The following is a 21680-nucleotide window of genomic DNA, read 5'->3' as shown; positions in this document are numbered from 1 at the left end:
TTATATCTGACAAGTGTTACCAACCAGGTACACTGAGGCAGGAGCAGGCAGCACCTGAGACAGGACAGTCAGAGTGGAGCAAGTGTGAGAAGCTACTCAGGCCTGGCTCTGGCAGCCCAGCTGGTGAATGAGGATACGTCATTCATCACTGCTCTTTTATTTATGATCTCAGATTCCTCATTGGCTGCAGTTGACTGGCTGCTTCCTGGGCTGAGGCCAATGAGCCAAGGCAGAAATGAGTGATTTTTTACACTATGAAGCAATTCCATGATTACGAACTTGGGCTCAGATATAAACTCATTTCTTTTCCCCAGAACAGCACCCCAGGAAATCCAAAAGATGTGCCTATGGTGGAGAGAAAGGCAGTAGGGTTAGTCCTTGGAGATCACCGGCATTCGGCTTGGAACTCCCTGAGGAGCTGTCATCACCCCAGGAGAACAACTTTTGACCACTCTGAGTCAAGGCAGGATTGACATGTTGGGGAATCTTTTTTTAAGGCCCAGCAGAGATGGAAACACGTAGATGTTTCAAGATGCCTTTAATTTAAAAAGGGGCAGTAGCTCACACCTCTAATCCCAGCTGCTCAGGAGGCAGAGATAAGGGTTTCGGTTCCATGCTAGCACAAACCAAAAGTTCTAAGACCCCTATCTCCTTCAATGAACATTGTGTGTGGTGATACACACCTGTCATTCCAGGAATCTATAAATAAATTTAGGTTGGTGGCTGATTCAGGCCCACACATAAGACTCTATTTGAAAAATAAGTAAAGTAAGAATGGCTGGGGACATGAGGAAATGTAGAGTTCCTACTTGCAAGTACAAGGCCTTAAGTTCAAATCCTAGCCCTGACAAAAATAAATCACTTCATAGTTATGACATTTTGAGGGGCCCTGAACCCCCCAGCAATAGAGTCACCAACACTCAGCAAACTGAGCTAGGAGTCAGTTTAATAGCGGTGCAGCAGCTACTTAGGTGGTATTCAGGCAGTGACCTTATGACGTCACCTGACGATGCCCACAGTCAATAACCACAAAGATGAAACCCCACGCAGGTGGTCCTAACCACTCACAGGTGGTCGAGCAGGTTAAGCACTTTCACAAAAACAAAAACAATTAGGCAGCTAAGCCTGCCAGGTTATTACAATAACAACCTAAGTAGTACAGCTGTTAATCTTGCTTCCAAAATCCGAGGACAGGCTCTGAGAGGTAACATCGTGTGAGTTACATGCAAGGAAGCAGTGGATCCAGCCCAGGAAGTTGGCCTTCAGGACCTAAATTCTTACTAGTTCTCCAGGAGACTGGTTATTTGGGGGGGGAGGGGGCAGGGAGGAAGTTATTGCCCAAGATAGCATCTCTGAGTCCCAGGTGAAAGAAACAACTTCAGGCAATGATTTCAGGTATGTCTTTGTGTCATCTGTGTTTAAAACAAAACTGAAAACACATGGGTGGCTTTCGTGGACTCACTCTTTGCAGTTGGCCTCTCCTCCATGGGAAGCAGGAAAATGAACATTAACCTGCACCAGAGACCTTGAAGTACCTGAAGTTCAGAAGCTTTGGGGACCAGGGTGGGGGTCCTGGGCCTGGCCTCCCTGTCCTGTGGACCCTAGATGGGAGGTAAGTGCGGTTTTTTTGTTGTTGTTTGCTTAGCCTGCATTGGACGGGATTGGGGAGAGGTGATTACAGGATTTGCCCTCAGCTATGTCTGGTGTGTATACCAGGATTTGGGTGTGGAGAGACACCTGTGGAGGTGAGTACTCCGGATTCAGAAGCCAGGGGATTTACTTGGTTGGTTGTATGCTTGTGTTGCTTTGATTTTGATTAAAGAAAAGGGGGCTGTTAGCTGTTCCACTGGGAGGTTGGTGAGCTAAATTATCAAATATCCAATCAATGCAAGGCTATGAATTAGGTAGATGGGTATAGGCAATGGAAAGATAATCCATGGTATTTGCCAAGTTAAAAAAAAACAACAAATCACCAAAGTGTACAGTCATATAATCTCATTTCAGAAGAAAAAGGTTCTTTCTAGAAACTTGGATGGGGGCGGGGAGTGTGGCCTAGTGGTAGAGTGCTTGTCTAGCACACATGAAGCCCTGGGTTCCATTCCTCGGCACCACACACACAGAGAAAAAAGCCAGAAGGGGTGCTGTGTCTCAAGTGGTAGAGTGCTAGTCTTGAAAAGGCTCAAGGATAGTGCCCAGGCCCTGAGTTTAAGTTCCTGGAATGGAAAAAATATATATAAGCACACACAAAACTGGGACAGTGCCCAAGCCTTGAGTTCAAGCCCCAGGACTGGTAAAGAAGGAGGAGGAGGGGGAGGAGAAGAAAAAAACAGCCCAGCCCCCTCCACCCCAATAACCAATAGAAACCAGTGCCTGTGCCTTACACCTATAATCCTAGTTACAAATGAGGTTGAGATCTGAGGATCAGGGTTCAAGACAGCCAGGGCAGGAAAGTTCATGAAACTGTTGTCTCTAATAAACGACCAGATAAGTTGGAAGTGGGGCTGTGGCTCAAGTGAGAGAGTGCTAGCCTTGAACAAAAGAAACTCGGGAAAAGTGCCCTGGCTTAAACCCCACGACTGGTGAAAAGAAAAGAACCAGTAGAGACAAGATGCTAAGTTGAATATTTGAAGTGCAAAAATGTAAGAACATGTTCATCTATTTTTTTTTTTTTTTGCCAGTCCTAGGCTTGAGCTCAGGGCCTGAGCACTGTCCCTGGATTTTCTCAAGGCTAGGGCTCTACCACTTGAGCCACAGCACCACTTCTGACCTTTTTCTATGTATGTGTTATGGAGGAATCGAACCCAGGTCTTCGTGTATGCTAGGAAAGCACTCTACCACTAGGCCAAACTCCTGGCCTCATCTTTTTAAATAAGGGGAAATAGAGAAGAAAATCTCAGAATGTAAAGCAGTCCAAATTGATCTGATATCGGGACAGTGGATATGGATTTGTGTTCCTGGTGTTTTCTGAATATGTGGCACTATAATACAAGCACCATTCGTTAGGGACACACTGTAAATGCAGATAATGAAGCTGGATATGGCAGCTCACACTTACAACCCTAGCTATTCAGAGGGCTGAGATCTGAGGATTCTGCATCAAACCAGACAAATCTGAGCTCTAAATAACTACCAAAAAGCCAGAAGTGGATGAAGGTGTGGCTCAAGTAGGAGAGTGCTAACTTGCACAACAACAACAAAACAAACAAACAACAACAACAAAAAAACCCTAAGAGACAAAGCCCAGTACAAGTCCCAGTTCTAGCACATGTATGTGCATGCACACACAAATACACACTTGCAAATCATGAATTCACATGAAAACTAGGCCATTCGGAAAAGAAAGGACAGATTGCACCTAGCACAGAGGGCAAACCCAGAGATCTGAACACAGGCTTCTCCTCAGGCTTAGTGTGTGAACGTGGATGAGTCACTGGGCCTTTTAGTTGGTGTTTCTCCAATCTTCAGGTGTCCAGTCACACCACAAGTAAGGGACATTGGGGGAGCCTTCAACAGCTCCTGAGGTCCCAGACAGGGCCTGGAGACAGGAATGGCCAGCCTGAGCTCCAGGAAGCTCTGTCCCCCACTTTCTTCCCCCATCCACCCCCCACCATGGGCCTGGGCTTTGGCTTCTGCTGCTATGGAAACATAGTAAAACAAACCAGCAGGTGAGCGCTTGGACCACATTACATCTTAGTGTTAATAAACATGCTCATAAACTGCTTCCAATGGATTTTCACTGGGCCTTTGCATTCTTAAAGCTGTCCCAAAGCCTCTTTATGCAGCAGGGCAGAACTGCACCATCAACTGCTGAGCTTTATCAAGTAAATGATACATACATGACGGGGACATTTACCTGAGGGGCTGTAATAGTGTTGGGAGGGGTGGTAAGTTGTGTGAGGGGTGACATTATGGTCCATTAGGTAAAATAATACCTTTAAACCCATTTTTAAATAGATGTGTCTAGCAAGAAGCCCTTTTAAAAAAAATCAATCTTGCATTCTCATACTCTACAGAGGGTGGTCTTTAGGTCATTTTTATTTTCAATTTCATATGGAGGTACTGAATTTACTGGAAGAGCTAAAAAAGGATCACATCTTAAAGCACTGAGTGAGGCAGGTGCTGGGGGCTCGTACCTGTAATCCTAGCTGCCGAGAAGGCTGCGATCTGAGGATCATGATGCGAAATCAGCCTGGGCAGGGAAGTCTGTGAGTCTCTTATCTCCAGTAAAATTACCTGTAAAAAGCTGGAGTGGTGCTGTGGCTCAAAGTGATACCATGCTAGCCTTGAGTGCAAAAGCTTAGGGACAGCGCCCAGGCCTAGAATGTAAGCCTCAGAACAGACAAGACAAAAAAAAAAGACAATGAGTATGAATCAGGCATTTGGTTCCTTTGGTTTTGTTTTTCTTCTAATATTTGAGCTTGAACCCAGGGCTTTGCACATGCTGAAAAGCATTCTATCCCTGAGTATACCCCAATCTCCGACTTAAGTTATTTAATATCTGGCTGATTATAACACTTTCTTGCATTTTCACTTGTTTTTTCCTGTGATGCCAATTCATTGCTACATTTGAGATACTTTTGCCATTGAGGTTGTAGAACCAGAATCCTTTCTTCTGTGAAGGTTCTTGACTTAATTGTTTTGGGGAAGGTAGAAAGGCTGGGAGGTTACAGAAGGGGTAGGGAGTTATCAGATATGATTATGGAATGGAATCATCTGGAAGGACAGAGGGCATACAACCACTAAAGTGACTAGAATATTGGCACATGAGACCAGAGATCTCACCAGGCTCGGGGTCTCAGTGGCTCACAACAGGATCCCCTCAAGCTATCTAGGATCAGAAAGAAGTTTTCAGGCCAGATGCCGGTGGTTCATGCCTGGAATCCTAGATACTCGGGAGGCTATACTCAGATATGAGGATTGAAGTTAGCCTGGGTAGGAAATTCCATAAGACTTTTATCTACAGTTAACCATCAGAAAGCCAGAAGTGGAGTTGTAGCACAAGCAGTAGAGAACTAGCCTTAAGCAAGAAAACTCAGACAGTATTTTAGTTCAAGCCCAGGAATGACACACACACACACACACACACACACACACACACACACACACACACACACACGGCAGAAAAAAAGAAAGAGAAAGGGAGGGGGAGGGGGAGGGAGGGGGAGAGAAAGAGCACAAAGGAAAACATAGCACTTGCCTGTGGGCTTGTGTCTAAAGGATGCCTCTATCCTGATGAGCAGGCTTTCTTTGGGAAGCTCTCCTCTGGATTCTACCCTTGGCCTGGGGCTATGTTGCTGTAGGAAAGGAGACCTCAATGAAAATACAGAGAAAGCGAATTCTGGAGTGCTGTGATGTGGGAAAATGAGGATAGAGCATTTGATTTAAAACTGGATGAATTTAAAATTGCAACTATTTTTATAAAACTAAACTGTAACCCTCACCAGAAATGTTCCACCTTAGCCTCTGGAGAAAGGACTCACTCACTGTCTAACAGGCTGCGTGGCTTCTGAAACTCTGCTTCTGCTCCCTCGTGATAAATTAATGCTATACCAGCTTCTCACTAACTCTGATGCAATCTCTAGGCAGGATAACCCTTTGGCTGGGAGGTTTAAATTTAAAAGAGTGAAGTTTGAAATAGCCATTGGGCAGAACAAACAGCCTTACTATGCATGCTTGTATCCTCCTCCTCTGAAAGAGTTCTCATCTTCAGTTTTCTCTTTTTAAAGTGGGATTTAAGATGTACTGTCTCCATTGACTCTTCAAATCTAGATGAATGACACCAATCAATCCATATCCATTTGATTTTCTGGAAAAGTTCAAAAGCTAGAACCTCCAGACCTCATTTCTAAGACCCCACTCTGGGTCTCAGAGGAATTAACCTATCCTCATCCTGTTGTCTTGCTCACTGTTGCCCTCCTGGCTTTCCTATAGTAAGCAAACACGTTCAGAATGTCAGTCATGTTCACCAGGCCTGAAGTCTCCTTTGGTCTTATGTCTAGATCACACACTAGTCTTAAACCCAGCAGGGTCAGTTTTCCTGTCTTTTGAATTGGGAACTGGGAATTTCAAGAACCACTCAAAGACAGCCTCACTTTTAGAAACTACCATCTTGCTTCTCACCTCCTTTTTGAGGATTCACAGAGGAAAGATGGAAAATTATAGCCTGCTTAGCAAAGCTTCAATTGTTGAAAGTGAGAAACTAGTCTGAGATCAGGTCTGGCCGGTTCTAGAGTCACTAATGTCCCCTACAACATTGGTAGCACTTGTTCTCATTGTCCGCCTTGCAACTGGTGAAAGTCACAGCCGCATGGTAAGAAAGTGGGGAAGATAGCAAGATGCTGAGGAGACTGCTGTATCTACATTTGGACACTGGGTGGCAGTGTCAAAGGATAGACAGCAACCCCTAGCCTAGTAAAGCTTGAGTTCTTCGATCTTAGGGGAAAAAAAAAATGTGACTATTATAAAGTTACCCAAATGGTAAAGGTTTCATACTTTTCCCCAAGACCTAAAGTAGGCAGCTAAAGACTGAAAAGCAGAGTGGAAAGAAAAAAACACAGTGATGATTTCAATACTGCAAAAAAAAAAAAAGTTGGTCTTTTAAAAAATGTTTAAAAGGCTGTCTTAAAAAAATTTTGAACAGTAGCTAGGCATCAGTGGCTCATGCCTGTAATCCTAGCTACTCAGGAGGCTGAGTGGAGAACTGTGATTCGAAGACAGCCTAGGTGGAAAACTTTGAGAGATACTTGTCCTATCACTAAGAAAAAAAAAAAAAACTGAGCTGGAGTCCTGAGTTTAAGCTCCTGCTACTAGACAAAAAAAATTAAACAATAAATTCTTGCATTCTTTCATTTAGAAACATTGAATGGTACATGTAATTTTACTTTTTGCTTAGGTTTGGAAAGAAATAAGACCTCTTTATATTCTCTTTTTGAACTCATTTTACTGGAGGGAAAATAGCCTTATTTTTTTTATTTTAATATTTTTAGCTATGGAAAGGGAAGGGTTTATGGTCACTCTATGGAAGAGCAGTCTACATGGTTAGAGTTTTCTTTTGGTACTAAAGTGTTTTAGAACGTTAGTACGAAGGCTTTAAAATCATGTACAACTGTAGAAATCTTTTATACTACCCATAGAGTGAATGCTGTGGTCTGGAGGATGAACTATTGTAGTCTGTGGAGACCCTCACTTTACCTTGAGATGAAATGAGACAGTCTAGTGTCTTAGAGGGGCGATTTTTGCCTTTCTCTTCTTAGGATCTGGCACGTGTTTTGTAAATGAAGTATCTCTTTAGCTTGAGTAAGTTCCCTGGCACTCTCATTTGCATGCCCATCTGTTTGCATGCCAGAGAGTGAAATCAGAAATGAAAAAACCGCCTGATATCAAGAAAAAGAAAAAAAAAGCCATTTTCTCCTTCACCTTTGTGATTTCCTTATATTTGCTCTCAACTGCCACAGGCTTGGAGAATGTGGCCATGTTCTTTTTCTTTCTCTTTTCCTCCCTCCCTCCTTCCCTTCTTTCCTTTCTTTTTTGTTTGCCTGGCAGTTGGCAAATGTTATTTGGGGGAGTATTTGAGTAGAGTTTGTGTTAGTAAACCAAGTAAAGACCAGCATAGTTGGGTGCTAGAGATTCATGGCTATCCTCCAAGCTTTGCAGGAGGCTGAGATCTGAAGATTACAACTAGAAGCCATTGGTTGCAGGAAAGCCATTGTACTCTTATCTCCAATTAGCCATCAATGGCTGGAAGTGGCGCTGTGGTTCAAGCAGTAGAGTATTACCTTTGAGCACAAAAGCTCAGGGCAGCGGCCAGGCCCAGAATTCAAAACTGGAACACAAAAGAAAACAGTAACAAAAGATCAGTATCATCCAATCCATAGTTGGGCATGAACAGAACGGAGCTGGGGAGTTGGGCGACTCACCTTCAATCCTAGCTCATCGGGAGGCTGAGATCTAATCATTGCTGTTTGAAGCCAGCAGGGGTAGTTGACATCTGTGAGACTCATATCTCCAATTAACCACCAAAAAGCCAGAAGTGGAGCTGTGGCTCAAGTGGTAGGGTGCCTTCATGGAGGAAAAAAGCTTAGGGACAGCACTGAACCTTTGAACTCAAGCCCTAGGACCAGCACACACACACACACACACACACACACACACACACACACACACACACACACACACACACGCTAATATGGAGAAGAAGCATGTCTACTGAAAGCAGGTGTGTGTGTGTGTGTGTGTGTGTGTGTGTGTGTGTGTGTGTGTGTATGTGTGGTGTGCGGTGTGTGTGTGTGTTGGGGATAGATTTGCCTTCTTCTGTCCTTTGACAGTGTCTCCCCTGACCCCAGGCATTTGGGTTTGGATTAGAATAACACCAAGGGCTTTCCTGAGCCTGCAGATAGTGGGTTATAGGATTTACTGGCAGGGACAATCAATAAGGTGGTCTGTCATTACCCATGACTTCCTGTGGGAACATGTCCGGCTCCCTTGACTAATATAGGGTCTTGCAGGACTATATGCACAGAGCTCAAGGTGGAAGCAGTTCTACTGCACATCAAAAGATAGGCTTGAGACTGTGGATGCCAGTCTGGCAGGAACTCAGTGTCCTGTCCTTGACTATTGTCCCATACCTGAGGCATCATACCTCTGATGTCAAAGACCTTGGCTAATGCTGGGAATGAGTGAGGGTGAGGAGAGAACTTACACAGTGGAGATGGTGTATTTGATCCTACTATAGCCCCAGGCCTCTCTGAAGCCAGTAGCAGGAGTCACCACACCAGGTACTTTGAAAGGACACCTAGAGGGTGTCTTATCACCAGGAAAATAAGCCTGTTCCTATTGACTGTTCAACTGATATCCTTTGACTACAGTGGCAAGGACATTGACTGAAAGAACTTGATCACCTTTCTGCAAGGACACATAGTCCCCAGAAGCTCAGACTTTCTAATCTCTCCAAGGGCCTAGAAATCAAATGTCCTTATTTGTTTTGTTGGTGCCAGCAAGCCTCCTTCCTTGTGCCCTCCTTTGTATGACAGCCTGACTGTGGTCTTTCGCAGCTTTGACAATCTTTTTCTTCTTTAAGGAAACTTAAGACAGGTTCTTCTGTGAAGCTGGGTGAACCCTAACTTACAAGCAGGATAGAGTGTGGGACTCAGAGGCACATTGAATGCTGGGTAATTGTGCTTTTGTATTCCCAGAATCAGACTTGATTGTATACATATATGTATATATCATACATACATATGTATGTATAGTACCATATACTTATATATCATATATGTGATAGATTTTTAAGATTTATTATTGTATTTTTCCTTATTGCTAGTCCTGGGGTTTGAGCTCAGGGCCTGTGTATTGTCCCAGAGCTTTTGTGCTCAAGGCTGGTACTCTACCACTTGAGCCACAGTGCCACTTCCAGTGTTCTGATGGTTAACTGGAAATAAGAGTCTCACAGACTTTTCTGCCCCAGGTTGGCTTTGAACCATGATCCCGAATGTCAGCCTCCCGCGTAGCCAGGATTACAGGCATGAGCCACTAGCACTTGGCAACAAGTGCATTTTATTTTGTGACCAGAGCATACTTCCATGTACAGCCTCATGTGCAATCCTGAACGTTACTGTCTACAGGACAGCTAAGGTTTCAGACTCATTCCATTGTTATAAATGCCGCACTTTGATTTGGTATCCCTAAGATTCCAGGGTAACTGGCCCTAGAGGGGGGCGAGGGTCACAGCTACTGGCCTAAGGTGTTGGGGTACCAGATATAGTCTCTGTGCTGGTTGAAACTCTTATACCTTTTCACAGGGCCTCATTCTATTTACTTGAATGATTACTTACTTGAATGCCTTTGTTTTTCTCAGTGGTTCTGAGGTCTGAGTTCAGGACCCATACTTGCTAGGTAGGTCCTCTAGCTCTTGATCCACACCCCCCACCCCCAACCTATTTTGCTTTCGTTGTTTTTCAGGTAGGGTGGCATGTTGTTGCATGGGTTAGTCTCAGATCACCATCCTCTTATCAGTGGCCTCTCACATAGTTGGAGATTACGGGTGTGTACCACCACACCTAGTTTATTTGTTGAGATGATAGTTGCACTTTGTATCCCAACTGGCTTCAAACTACATGCTTCTGTATCTCTCCTTCCCCAGGAGTATAAGCATGAGCTACCATGTTTAAATGTTTTTGAGTATACACTTGTTTAAAATAGTTAATAAAATATTAAATGTTTATACACACTCATGCATTTACTAAGTAATGCAGAGTGCCCATTTTAATATGTCCCGTGTTTGGACTGTTGGATTTGCTTAGGTCAATAGGATGCCATAAAAATGATGGGGTACTTTATAGGGCCAGGAGTTTGGCCTAGTGGTAGAGTGCTTCCTAGCGTGCACGAAGAACTGGGTTCGATTCCTCGGTACTACATACATAGAGAAAAGCTGGAAGTGGTGCTGTGGCTCAAGTGGTAGAGCTCTAGCCTTGAGAAAGTCCAAGGACAGTGCTCGGGCCCTGAGTTCGAGCCCCACACTGGAAAAAATATAATGAGGTATTTTAGGAAGGTTTGTTCACTGGTTTCTTGCATCTCCCCGCCCCTCCCAGTCCTGGGAGATACATACTTTAAACCTGATCCTTCCAATCTGAGCCTCCCACGTAGCTAGGAATACATGTACAAGTCACTCACTGCCTCCGTAATCTTCAAATGGATTATGAGCAGGTAAAAGTTTTTACACATCTTCTAGAGTCTTTGTTCCCTTGTAATTGTAGGATTCTTTAACTGAGTCCCTAAACTCTTGACACATAACGGTAAATCAGATACTCTGTCCTGCCTTTCACAGTGGTATGGAGATGAGAATCTGGAGTAGGCTTGTTAAGGCAGACACCCAGGCTGAGGCTGCTGGGTTATCCATCTGGCCTTCTGTCCTGACAGTGATTGAAGGTGGCACACAGGGGACATCCATGTTCCTTTGGTCACCAAGGCCTGCCATTAATCTATCTCCAGCCACTGTACTTTAAAAGGGAACTTGTCTCTTGAGATAAATTTCCACACAGGGAGGAAGGAGATAAGTTGGCTGTTCTTTTGTCTTCTGACTCCAGCTTGGTCTCTAAGCCCAGATCTGTGCCATCATTCTGTATCCTTGGCTGGGGAAGGGGGAAGGGTAAATCCCATGTGACCCCCCACCTGTGACTTTTGCTCACTAATTCCTCTGTTTTGGCTTTTGGTGTGAGCGTACAGATTGACCACTGTTCTGTTCTGGCTCCAGAGAGAACCACTGTATGCTCTGTCCAGTGGCAAGGACAGAGGGCAGAATTCAGAGGTGGCAGCTGGTGTGTGTATGGGTGGTGGTGGCTTGCAGTTCACTGTACCTCATTGGGGTTCCCAGAGAAGCCTGGCTTCTAAATGAGCATTCACTGGGGAGGGAGTCAGCCTGGAGAGATGCTCTCAGGACTGGAATAAAAGGAGCTTCTTTCTAAGTGAAATGTGTGGCTCCTTTTGTCTTACAAGACTGCTGTGATTCAAGTCCTCTAGCCAAATTTGAGAACTCAATTCTGGATGAATACAGGGTTTATAAACACTTGAGGTCTTGTCCAAGTCATGGCATCTTTGCAGAATCTTTTTTTTTTTTTGTCAGTCATGGGGCTTGAACTCAGTACATAGATGCTGTCCCTGAGCTTATTTAGCTCAAGGCTCGTGTTCTACTACTTTGAGTCACAGCTCCACTACTGGTGTTCTAGTGGTTAATTGGAGATAAGAGTCTCATGGACTTTCCTGTCCAGGCTAGCTTTGAACTGTGTTCTTCAGATCTCAGCCTTTTGAGTGGCTAGGATTACAGATGTGAGCCACCAGTGACTGACTAGAATCCATTGTCTTTTAAAGTTCATTTTTCTTATTTATTTCTTGGTAGTACTTGGGTTTGAACTGGGTCTCAGTCTTTTTAGGCAAGCATTCTACCAACCGAACCATGTTTTTAGCTCTTGTTTTATTAATTCAGAAAAGGTCTCATGATTTTGCCTAGGGCTAGCCTCAGATGTTGGCCCTTCTATCTATGCCTCTTATGTATCTGGCATTATAGGCATATAACGTCACACCCGATTTCTTGGTTGATGTAGTGTCTTCCAACTTTTTGCCTGGGCTGACCTTGAACTATGATCCTTCCAGTCTTGGTTTCCCAAGTAGTTGGGATTACAGACAGACACCACTATGCCCAGGCTGGCAAAATGATTTTTTAAATCAGAGGGCAAAAATTCCACAAGGAGCTGGCTACCTGGAAGTCCTATTCCTGGGGAAAGAAGTGAAGACTCCCCAATGCTGCTGAACAGAAAGCTCACCATGGGGGAAGGAGAAAAGACTCAGGCAGCATTCTCAACCTTGCAGCCTCCAGAGCAGCACCAGGGAACTTGGCCTTTCCAAGGCCCTCTGAGCTGGAAGCTGGGGTGGGGTGCAACAGTGAGTTTTCACAGCCCTCGACAGGGTTCTGAGGCACATCAGAGGAGCAGGTCTAATTAGATGTGACATGGGCCTGGGTACTGCTCCTGTGAGCTCTGAGTTCACTCCCCAGCTCCATCTGGGATTGAAACGTCTCTTGCAGTTGTTTCATCAGCAAAGCAACATGCCTGATGGAGTCTTCACCTGAGCAGTGGATGGAAAGCACATCCTGTCCTGCTGTGTGCAAGGCTGTGATTTTACATGACAGCAAAGCAGGCTAGGGGCTTCCCTGAAAGTTTACCATCTCTGTTCTTACTGCCCTTAGTTCTAGGCCCTCTATCACAAGATCTTTTGTCATGAATGATTTGGGGGGGTTGGGGAGGGGAGTCATGGAGCTTGAACTCAGGGCCTTGTCATTGTCCTTGAGCCTTTTTGCTCACAGGTAGCGCTGTTCTACCACTTGAGTCACAGCTCCACGATCAGCTTTTTGATAGTTTATTGGACTTTGCTGCCCTGGCTGGCTTGGAACCACAATCCTTAGATCTCACCTTCCTGAAAAGTTAGGATTACAGGTATGAGCCACTGACACCCAGCTTCAAGATTTCTCAAGTTTTAACTAAACAATGAAGTGAATATACACATGGAAAACACAGAGATGACTGGGTATACAGCATACAATTAGCCAGGCAGCAGCCCTTACCAGGAGGGCCACAGCTTGCCCTGCTCCAGTCCTCTCCTCTCCAGAGTGCACTTCTCCTGGTATCCAACACCACATTTCCTTAATCTTTTCACACACATTCACTCAGCTCAGTTTATCAGCCAGACAGAGGAACTCTGGACCAGATCGGATCCTGGAGAACTTCCTCAGAAGACTGGATTTTCTAGACAGGTGAAATGGAGGTGGGAAGGAGGGCTGAGTGAGTTCTCTGAATTTTCAGGGACTTAACCAAATGAATAAATAGTCTATTAACTGATGATATATGAGTAATAATGAGTAGTATTGTGTTAGTGGATAACTACCTATCATTAAGAACTAATGAATATTGGCTATCACCTACTGATCTTTGAATAATATTCACTTCATGAACAATTGTCTATCAACCATCAATTAACATAGTCTCCATTACCTGTGTTTATGCACAGCCACTATTTGCTCCCAACAAATGGGATCACAGAGTCTTTGCTGTCTGTCGTGTGAGGACTGTGTCCCTGGTTGGCACCTGGCCTACCTACATTGCTGGCTGGCTGGCCAAACAGCTTCATCCTTCCAGGTGGTTTTAGGGCTGGGTGAACTGGTTCCTTCCAGGCTAGCACTGGGGAACGATTGTATGGAGGGAACAGGAGGTTTTGTTGTTGTTGTTTTGTTGTTGTTGGTGGTCAGGCCTGGTGTTATCCTTGAGGTTTTGTTTTTTGTTTTGCTCAAGGCGAGCGCTCTGCCACTTTGAGCCACAGTGCCACTGTTAATTGGAGATAAGAGGCTCATGGACTTTCTTGTCTGGGCTAACTTCGAACCATGATCCTCAGATCTCAGCCTATTGGGTAGCTAGCACCACAGCTGTGAGCCATTGGTGCCCAGCTAGGAATATTTCTTATGCAGGTTCCATTATCTGAAAAGTAGGGATATATTTCCTATTCTTTTGCCTAGTGAGTCATCAAAGGTCTCAATAATTGAGAGACACTGGATGGCTGGTTTCCTAAAATGCCAGTTCTGCCCCAAATATCCTCCAAATCTGTATAAACAAGGTACTCTCCCCTAAAGACGTTTTGCATTTCCAATGTCTCCGCAGAATCTTTGCTTACATTCAGGATACGTATCGCAGTGATGTAAGTTTTTTCGTTTGCTTCTTTTGGAGGTACTAGGGCTTGAACTCAGGAACTTAGGCTTGCTAGGCAGGCTCTCTACCACTTGAACTATACCTCCAGTCCATGCTACTAAGGACAAGGACTTACCTGATGACCCTGTCACTGGGATGACAAACTGTACCATCCCAAGCTGTCTGGGATAGGAGGAGCATGCCATTGTGAACCACTTTTTGCCTGGGCTTTCCTCCAACCACAATGTCCAAACTCCACTACCCAAGCAGCTAGAATTACAGGCTTGAGTCGCTGCACCTGGCAAATTTTGATTCAATTTTTCCCACTGACTGGGGTTGCCTAGTTGTGCTCCCAAAGCAGCCAGGACTTCATTTGGGGAGAGCAGGCATGCATACAGCTCTGAAACACAATGGCCGAGGGTTCAGCCACATCCTTTTGGAGTAATCAACATCTCTGACAAAATATGCTTTAGATATATTTTTATAATCAGCTGGTTTCTAAATTATAGCCATGCTGAATCAAACATATGATTAGTGATTTCCTTATGCAGAAAGTAGAGCAAAATCTTTTTATGCTCTAGGGCATGGGCACTGTTTCTGAGCTTCTTTTGCTCAGGGCTAGCATTTGAGGCACAGCACTACTTCCAGCTTTTCCTATGTATGTGGTACTAAGGAATCAAACCCAGGACTTCATACATGCTAGGCAAGCACTCTATCACTAAGTCACATTCTCAACCCTTGAGCAATAATTCTGGCTAAGGCCCAGAGATTGCTCTTTTTTTTTTTTAATGTGCTTTTGGTAAAGAATGAAAATGCAAAATTGTTATCATTTCAAAGCTAAAGCAGTGGTTCATGGATTTCTTCCTGAGTAGTAATGAAAAAAACTCTTATGAGGAAGTAGGAAAGGAAAACTAAGATATATATATATATATATATATATATATATATATATGTATGTATGTCACGAGCTGCCTGTTCAGCTAGCCATTGTCACGTCCCATATATGCTGAGCCTTCCCTCTGCATGTCCCTATGGACACAGAAAAAGGCTATCATGGTAGCCATGGCTCCTGGCCCTCTAGAAACTTAAACTTTTTCTCCAAGAAATACAGAGATGTCCCTGAACATAACAAGCCACACACAAAGATTAGATGGTGGCTCCAACACCAGAAAAAGATCGCTTTGCTGACACATAAATGGGAATTCTATGGTTCTGCTTCTGACACAGCTTCTACCTGTCTGGTTTGTTTGGAAAAGAATTGAATATAACAGATTCTTGGAATGGATCCAGGGGCCTGTTTTTTAAAAAAATACCTGGGATGTTTGCTAATCAACAGATTCCTAGAGCATGGAATTAGTCTTAGGGTAGAGTCAGGCAGGAGAGTCTTATAGGCTCCCTCAGGAAATTCTTACCTATCCTCTGAAGGGAAAGCACACAGAAAACCACCAGAAAAGAAAAAAAAAGAAACTGTATGGCCTACTCAGGCTTGAACTCAGGATTGGAAGTAGTCCCTTAGCTGTTTTTGTCTCAAGGCTCTACTAGGTGAGCCATAACTGGACTGCAAGCTGGTTAAATAGAGATGAGAATCTTATGAACTTTCCTGCCTTGTTTGGCTTTGAACCCAAATCCTCCAGATCTCAGCTTCCTGAGTAGCTAGGATTACAGGCTTGAGCCTCTGATGCCTGGCTCACAGGTGTTTTGATTTGCAGCAGGACCTGACCTCCTTTCCTCCCAATAAAATAAAAGGACTCTAGGACTCTAGTTTCTGAGGGAAACAGCAATTTTCATTCCATCTGTAAGGACTGCCGTATATCTGGAGTAAAACAGTCTGAATATGGCAGCGTGTAGGAACAGGCTCAGTAATTCATGCATTTGGGGGTGCCTGTGAGGTAGTATGTCCCTGGTGAACTCCAGAAACAAAGTGTTCCCTCATGGTAAATGACAGGCTTAGCTATCACTGTAGTCCCAGTGGCGATGGGAACATTGTCAGTGTAATTTTCTTAACAGCAATGTCTGCGCTCCTGTTGTTTTGGGAATGGATTCCAGCCCCTAGCTGCTCTGCTTTTAGGGCAAATGTTTCTGGGAAATTGATCTGTCAACAAAAGGTTTGGCATCCTATTAGGCTAGAAAATAATAATGGGAGTCCCCTAGGCTGGCCTTGCTTGGGGACTTGGGTCCACGGCTCTTGTCATAAGTCCCTATCTCTGAATCACACTGAACCAATGGGGACAAGCAGGCTTGTGTATATAGTGTTTCAAGATCCCTAGATAAAAAAGCATTCAAAGTGCCCAGTGTTATGAGAGTCAACATGGCTGGGGCTAGCGTACATTACCCAAAGGTTAGTTACACATTGTACAAGACTTCACTCAAAGATAAAACAAGCAGAATTAAGAACCAGAAATCTGAAAGGCAGACAGTGTGCAGACGCAGCCGTTCATGTTTAGTTCTCACCTCTCTAGTGCTAGGGCTTGAACCTAGGGCCCTGCACATGCTTGACAAGAAGTCTGCCACTGAGCTATACACTGCCAGTATTTATAATAACAGTGCCTTTCCTTTCTCACATGGGACAAAGAAAATCCCCAGGGCCGTAAACTACCTCTGAGACAGCCTCCTTTTGCGCAGAAGGCATTCTGGGCCAGTAAGGAACAGCCAAAATACAGAACCTCTCCATACACTCCTTACTCTTCTGCTTTGTTCGTGCCATTCTTGACCTAGAAGAAGAACTTGGGCTTGAATGACTACTTGCACTAAAATTTGATCCAGACTTGTCCCCTGGCCTAGTCTAGCCTTTCCAGGCCTCCCTGAGTCGCCAGCACTGTTTTCAGTCCCTGCTTCTCAACTGCCATTTTGGTCTTTTCTAAAAGATGCAGAATTTGACAAATCTGTCCAGCTTCACTTCTCCTTCTGGTCAAAGGATAAATCAGCTATTGGTAGTTGCATCCAAAATTAGGGTCTGTGGACCAGAGACCTAAGAAGAATCAACTTAGAGGATCCCTGGATTATTTGACCGATGAGCTATGTATTCAGTAAGACCTTACCTTTCAGTCTCGTGTCACCAGTCAAGAACACTCAGAGAGAGCAGCCACCTCTGAGACCAGAGGACTATGTGCTTGTCTGCTTCCCTCTCTCCATCCATCAGTGCTGGATGCTGCCACTGTAAGTCAATGAGACTGGGCAGACAGCTAGCTGTCAGTTATGAAGCAGGGACAAGGCCAAGAGCTTAATGAAGTTTTATTTTGAAAATATGGCAAGAGTCTAAGGCACTTCAAACATTTAAATACATACAGGACCCAAGTAAATGTGACACAGCATAAAAGAATCCATAAATACATAGAGAACTACACTGTTTCTCTAGAGGCAAATACAGAGCCAATTCTAACACAACTCAACCTTTATTAGACAGGGCTGTGCAACTGTTAAAAATGTGATGCTATATGTAACATCAGGAATTTAATTACTATGCAATATAAAAGTTGAAAATACTGTGTCAACTTCATTGATATCTTTGATATAAAAACCCATATAATACACCGACTGGAAATATTTCCCTGTGTTAAGTTTATATGCTTTGAGGGTTCCATATTTTCTATTTCTAAAACCAGATACTACCAGCCTGGGGCTTAAGCTGCAGATGATCAAAAGATTCATCTCAACTTTCTTACTTAAAAAAAAAAAGACAAGGAAAAATAAATGAACGAAGTCATCCTGGAATGGAATTTTGGAAGAGTTTTCCAATGGGTTCCACATTGAGTAAATATAAATATCTGTGGAAAAATTTAAAATATTATGCCAAAGAGAACCTGGCATATATTATATTGTGGGGGGTAGGGAGAAGGAAGATAGGCTAAATTGTTGATCTACCACTGTACATAACGGAGCAGAGTCAGAAGCCACAGATGGGGAATTCAAGCAGGCCATACAGAGAGAAGATAGCCAGAGATTAGGCTGTGTGTCCAGACTGACAATCTCCTGCTGGCTCTGCTTCCCCTGGCAAAAGCTTAGGCCTAGGCCCTCATGCTTCTGTGTGCTGGTGAGCTCAGGCACAGCCCATATACATTCAGTATCTGTCACCCCAACAGGAACAATTAGCAGCGTCGTGGTGGTGTGTACATCCCATCAATCAAATGAGCCTCGGTGAGTTGGGCTAGGAGATGTCTTCCTTCCAAGCCTAGGAGTGCCCTAGAGACCAGGAGAAATGAAAAACAGAGGCTATTAAGTTACCTCAGGCAGCCATGGTACTTGTGACATAAGAATTTGGTCTACTAGAGCTGATAACCACAACAGCGAGCCAGAGTTAGGAGAGCCCTGGCTGAGAATGTTAGGCAGGTGACCATGACCAGTCGACACTGCTTTAAGGCCAGCTGGACTCGGCAAGATTTATCTAGCTGTTGGGCTCTAGAGGCCAAAGTCCCACTCTAGAGAACTCAGACTGTCAGCTTTAGGAACAATGCCAGGAAATATAGAGGCATGGGTCCAGGGGCTCAGGCTGTGCCATTTGGAGAACTGTGAACAAAAAGCTGTGTGAGATAGCTTCTGTCTCCCAAGGATATGTGGGATCCATCCTTCTCTGTGTTTCAGAGTGTGTGGGGGTGCATATTTTAGTTCTACATTCAAACTTCCATGTTCAGAATGGACATGAAAACCACATCTCCTGCCAATCTCCTGAGGGAGGGGGCTGACCAGCCCGTATAGAATACTGACCGGTGACTGGGCTTTGACAAAGTTGACATGGGCGTACAGAAGAACAGCTATGTCCTTGTGTCCTGCTTCCAGGGCTATGGAGAGTGCAGTGCTGCCATCCTGAAAGTTAAAATGGAAAAAAAAGAGCCAGGGTGAGTGTCTCTTCAAACCCAGCCATTCAGTCAGTCAATTTAGGAAAGGGCCTCTTCAATAGTGGGGCCCTAGAATACAGAGATGAAAGAGGTCTGCTCACACAACCAGCAAGAGTAAAGAATCAGTCCTAACCACCTCAGCTTTCTTCCTGGGAAGGAGCTGTGAGTACCTCTATAGAACTACCAGGCACATAATAGTTAAGCACTCAACCCTGATAACTCCATTACATTTGCAGGGATTTAAATATAAAGGAGTAAGCAACATGGCTCATTGTTTAGTTTTAAAATGAGGACTTCTCTGATCATAAAGAACAACTGGCATATGGTCTTAATTTTGGGGTCCTTCCCTCCCACACAGTGGATTTGGGGAGGGGGGTGATCTTCTTCTGGAGGCAGGCAGATGCTCCATTTGGTTACAGATAAACAAGTGGAATTAGCCAGGTGGTCAGGATTTTTTAAAAGTCCTTGTGGTTCTATAGATTCTTATTATGAATTGGAAAGCTGTTCTTTCATGAAAGGAAGATGAAAAAAACAGGCCAATGAAACCCCAATGAAACAGACTGTTCTTGAGGAAAGGAAAGCTGAGATCTGGCTCTCCTGGGGAATGGTAGGAGAAATCTGGTGCTCCTGCAGTTTTAGTCTCTTCCTACAGGGCCTGAGGAAAAGGAGCTAGGCAGCCCTTTAGGATAGTAGATACCTCCACTGGTTTGCTGGTCCTACTGGCTTAGGTCCTGTGGGATCTGAAAAGTTATAGCAAAGGACGAGGTTTTCCCTTGAAGTTTCTGGTGTTTTGAACCAAAGGAAGCACTGGTTCTAAACTGCATTCCATAGAGATAAACGTTCAAAAAAGAAGCAACCCAGCTTGCCTGCGTGACTCTCCTGCTTTATGTTTCGTCGTCAAGGGACAGGGTGCTGGTGGCTCATATTTATAAGCCTAGCTACTCAGAAGGCTGAGATCTGAGGATTGCAGTTGGAAGCCACCCTGGACAAGAAAGTTTATGAAAATCTTATCTCCAATTAAACACAAAAAGCTAGTGGTGCTGTGGTTCAAGTAGTAGAGTGCTAGTCTTGAGCCTAAAGACTCTGGAATAGCGCACAGGCCCAGAATTCAAGCCCTGGCACTGGCAAAAAAACCCCACAAAAACAAAACAAAACAAAAACCAGAAATGGCTATCTGGGGATGGGATAGCTTGGGAACAGGGAGAAGAGAATATGGAGTGAGGATGATGGGAACAGATCAAGCTCAAATGGGAAAATATGCTTAAAGCAGCCAGGATATCCTGGATCCCTGAGCTTGTGAAAAGTCACTCCCTTGAATAGGCCTTTGTGAGTTACCTATTGTCTCTTCACGTGGGTGGGAAAACATTTTAGTCACAAATGAGCCCAGCTTCTAATGGCTAATAATCCAGTGTTGTTATTTTATTTTTTAACATGGACTTGGGTCATCTCAGAAACTGCCTATTGTATCTGACTCAAGTGTCTATTTTTCTCCTGGCTCATTAGGGCTCTGGTTCACAGACACACCCAGAAATCACTTTCTTCCTTTCATGACTGTTTGGGTGAGGCTTGCTTAGCAGTCTGCCTTTGCTTCCACTAAATGGGTGTATCAGCTTCTTGCAAAGTCAACGTTGCTGAATGGGACAGCAGAGAAAGGTGGCCTGCCCAAAGGACAATCTGCCCAGCCCCACTCCGAGACTCAGTCACCATGCTTACATTGTCCCCCAGGTGGCCATTGCAGCCTGGCTGAGCCAGCAGCAGCTTGACAATCTCCACGTGCCCGTGCTCACTGGCGCACATGAGGGCCGTGGATCCCTCGTCGTCCTGGATGTTGACATCAGCCCCGCAGGCCAGAAGGCCTTTCACCATGTCTATCCGCCCATGACTGACTGCCAGCATGAGGGCTGTCTGCCCTGCCTGGAAGAAATGACAGTGGACTTCAGGAGAGTAACTGACGACCAAGAATCTGGCAGGGTGGGATTGTGGGTAGGCATAGGAAAAGCAGAAAGGGTTGTAAAGGCATGAGTTCTTCTCTTGCTCTAAGGAACTGCCTTAGTCCAGGAGCTGAAATGTCCAAATGGGATTTGAGGAGTAAGCCCACGTATTGCTGGGATGTTTGGTCAGCGAGGACTGCCCCGTAGTGTCCAGACTGCAAGTAGACAATGTCATCTAGGCTGCTTCATCAGCCTGGTCTAAGCAGGTCTTGTCTACTATCGTCAGCCAAAGCCAAAAGAGTGGATGCCAACAAACCAGGCACTGACCTGGCTGGCTTTGGCATTCACGTCCCCGCAGCCGAAAAGTTCTTCCACAACCCGCATGTCCTTCTCTGCCTCCACGGCTGCCAGGGCCGCCAGCATGATAGGGGTGTATCCAGCCTTGTTCTGGTGATCCACGTTACACACGTCTGTAAGAAAGGATTGGCGTGAGCGAGGGATTGCCTCCTACCAGAAGTGGGCAGAACTGGCAGTGTTGACTACACAGGATCTGGCTTGCAGCTGGGGGTTGAACTGCAACAGCTTGGAAGTTTTTAAGATCTGAGTTGGGGCACTGGGGTAAACACTAAGGTGGGATCCTGACATTCACTGTCCCGCTCTGTAGGATTCCTAAAAGCAAAGCCCTAGTGCCC

General features: G+C 44.7%; 1 protein-coding gene and 1 long non-coding RNA gene across 4 annotated transcripts in view; both read right to left on the bottom strand.

Moving 5' to 3' along the window:
• Positions 1-268: 268 nt before the first annotated feature.
• LOC150065092 (uncharacterized) lies at positions 269-4326 on the bottom strand. Its single transcript, XR_016534739.1, has 3 exons — positions 4134-4326; positions 3374-3535; positions 269-345 (listed from the first exon to the last, which is right to left on the bottom strand). It is a non-coding gene; the product is annotated as an uncharacterized LOC150065092 (long non-coding RNA).
• Positions 4327-17441: 13115 nt separating this feature from the next.
• Kank1 (KN motif and ankyrin repeat domains 1) overlaps positions 17442-21680 on the bottom strand; it is a 101555-nt gene continuing 97316 nt past the window's right edge. For all 3 annotated transcript variants that reach the window (XM_090329693.1, XM_090329691.1, XM_090329692.1), the window contains 4 exons: positions 21316-21458; positions 20771-20971; positions 18927-19025; positions 17442-18404 (listed from right to left, as the gene is read on the bottom strand). In XM_090329693.1, the coding sequence (XP_090185819.1) occupies positions 18342-18404; positions 18927-19025; positions 20771-20971; positions 21316-21458 (506 nt within the window). In that variant the 3' untranslated portion in view covers positions 17442-18341. The remainder of the gene's footprint in view (positions 18405-18926; positions 19026-20770; positions 20972-21315; positions 21459-21680) is intronic.

Source organism: Megascapheus bottae, chromosome 3 (genome assembly GCF_031878675.1).
Source record: "Megascapheus bottae isolate mThoBot1 chromosome 3, mThoBot2.hap1, whole genome shotgun sequence".
Taxonomy (NCBI): Eukaryota; Metazoa; Chordata; class Mammalia; order Rodentia; family Geomyidae; genus Megascapheus; species Megascapheus bottae.
Note: the sequence above shows the minus strand (reverse complement) of the source record. Positions and strands in the feature narration are given on the sequence as shown.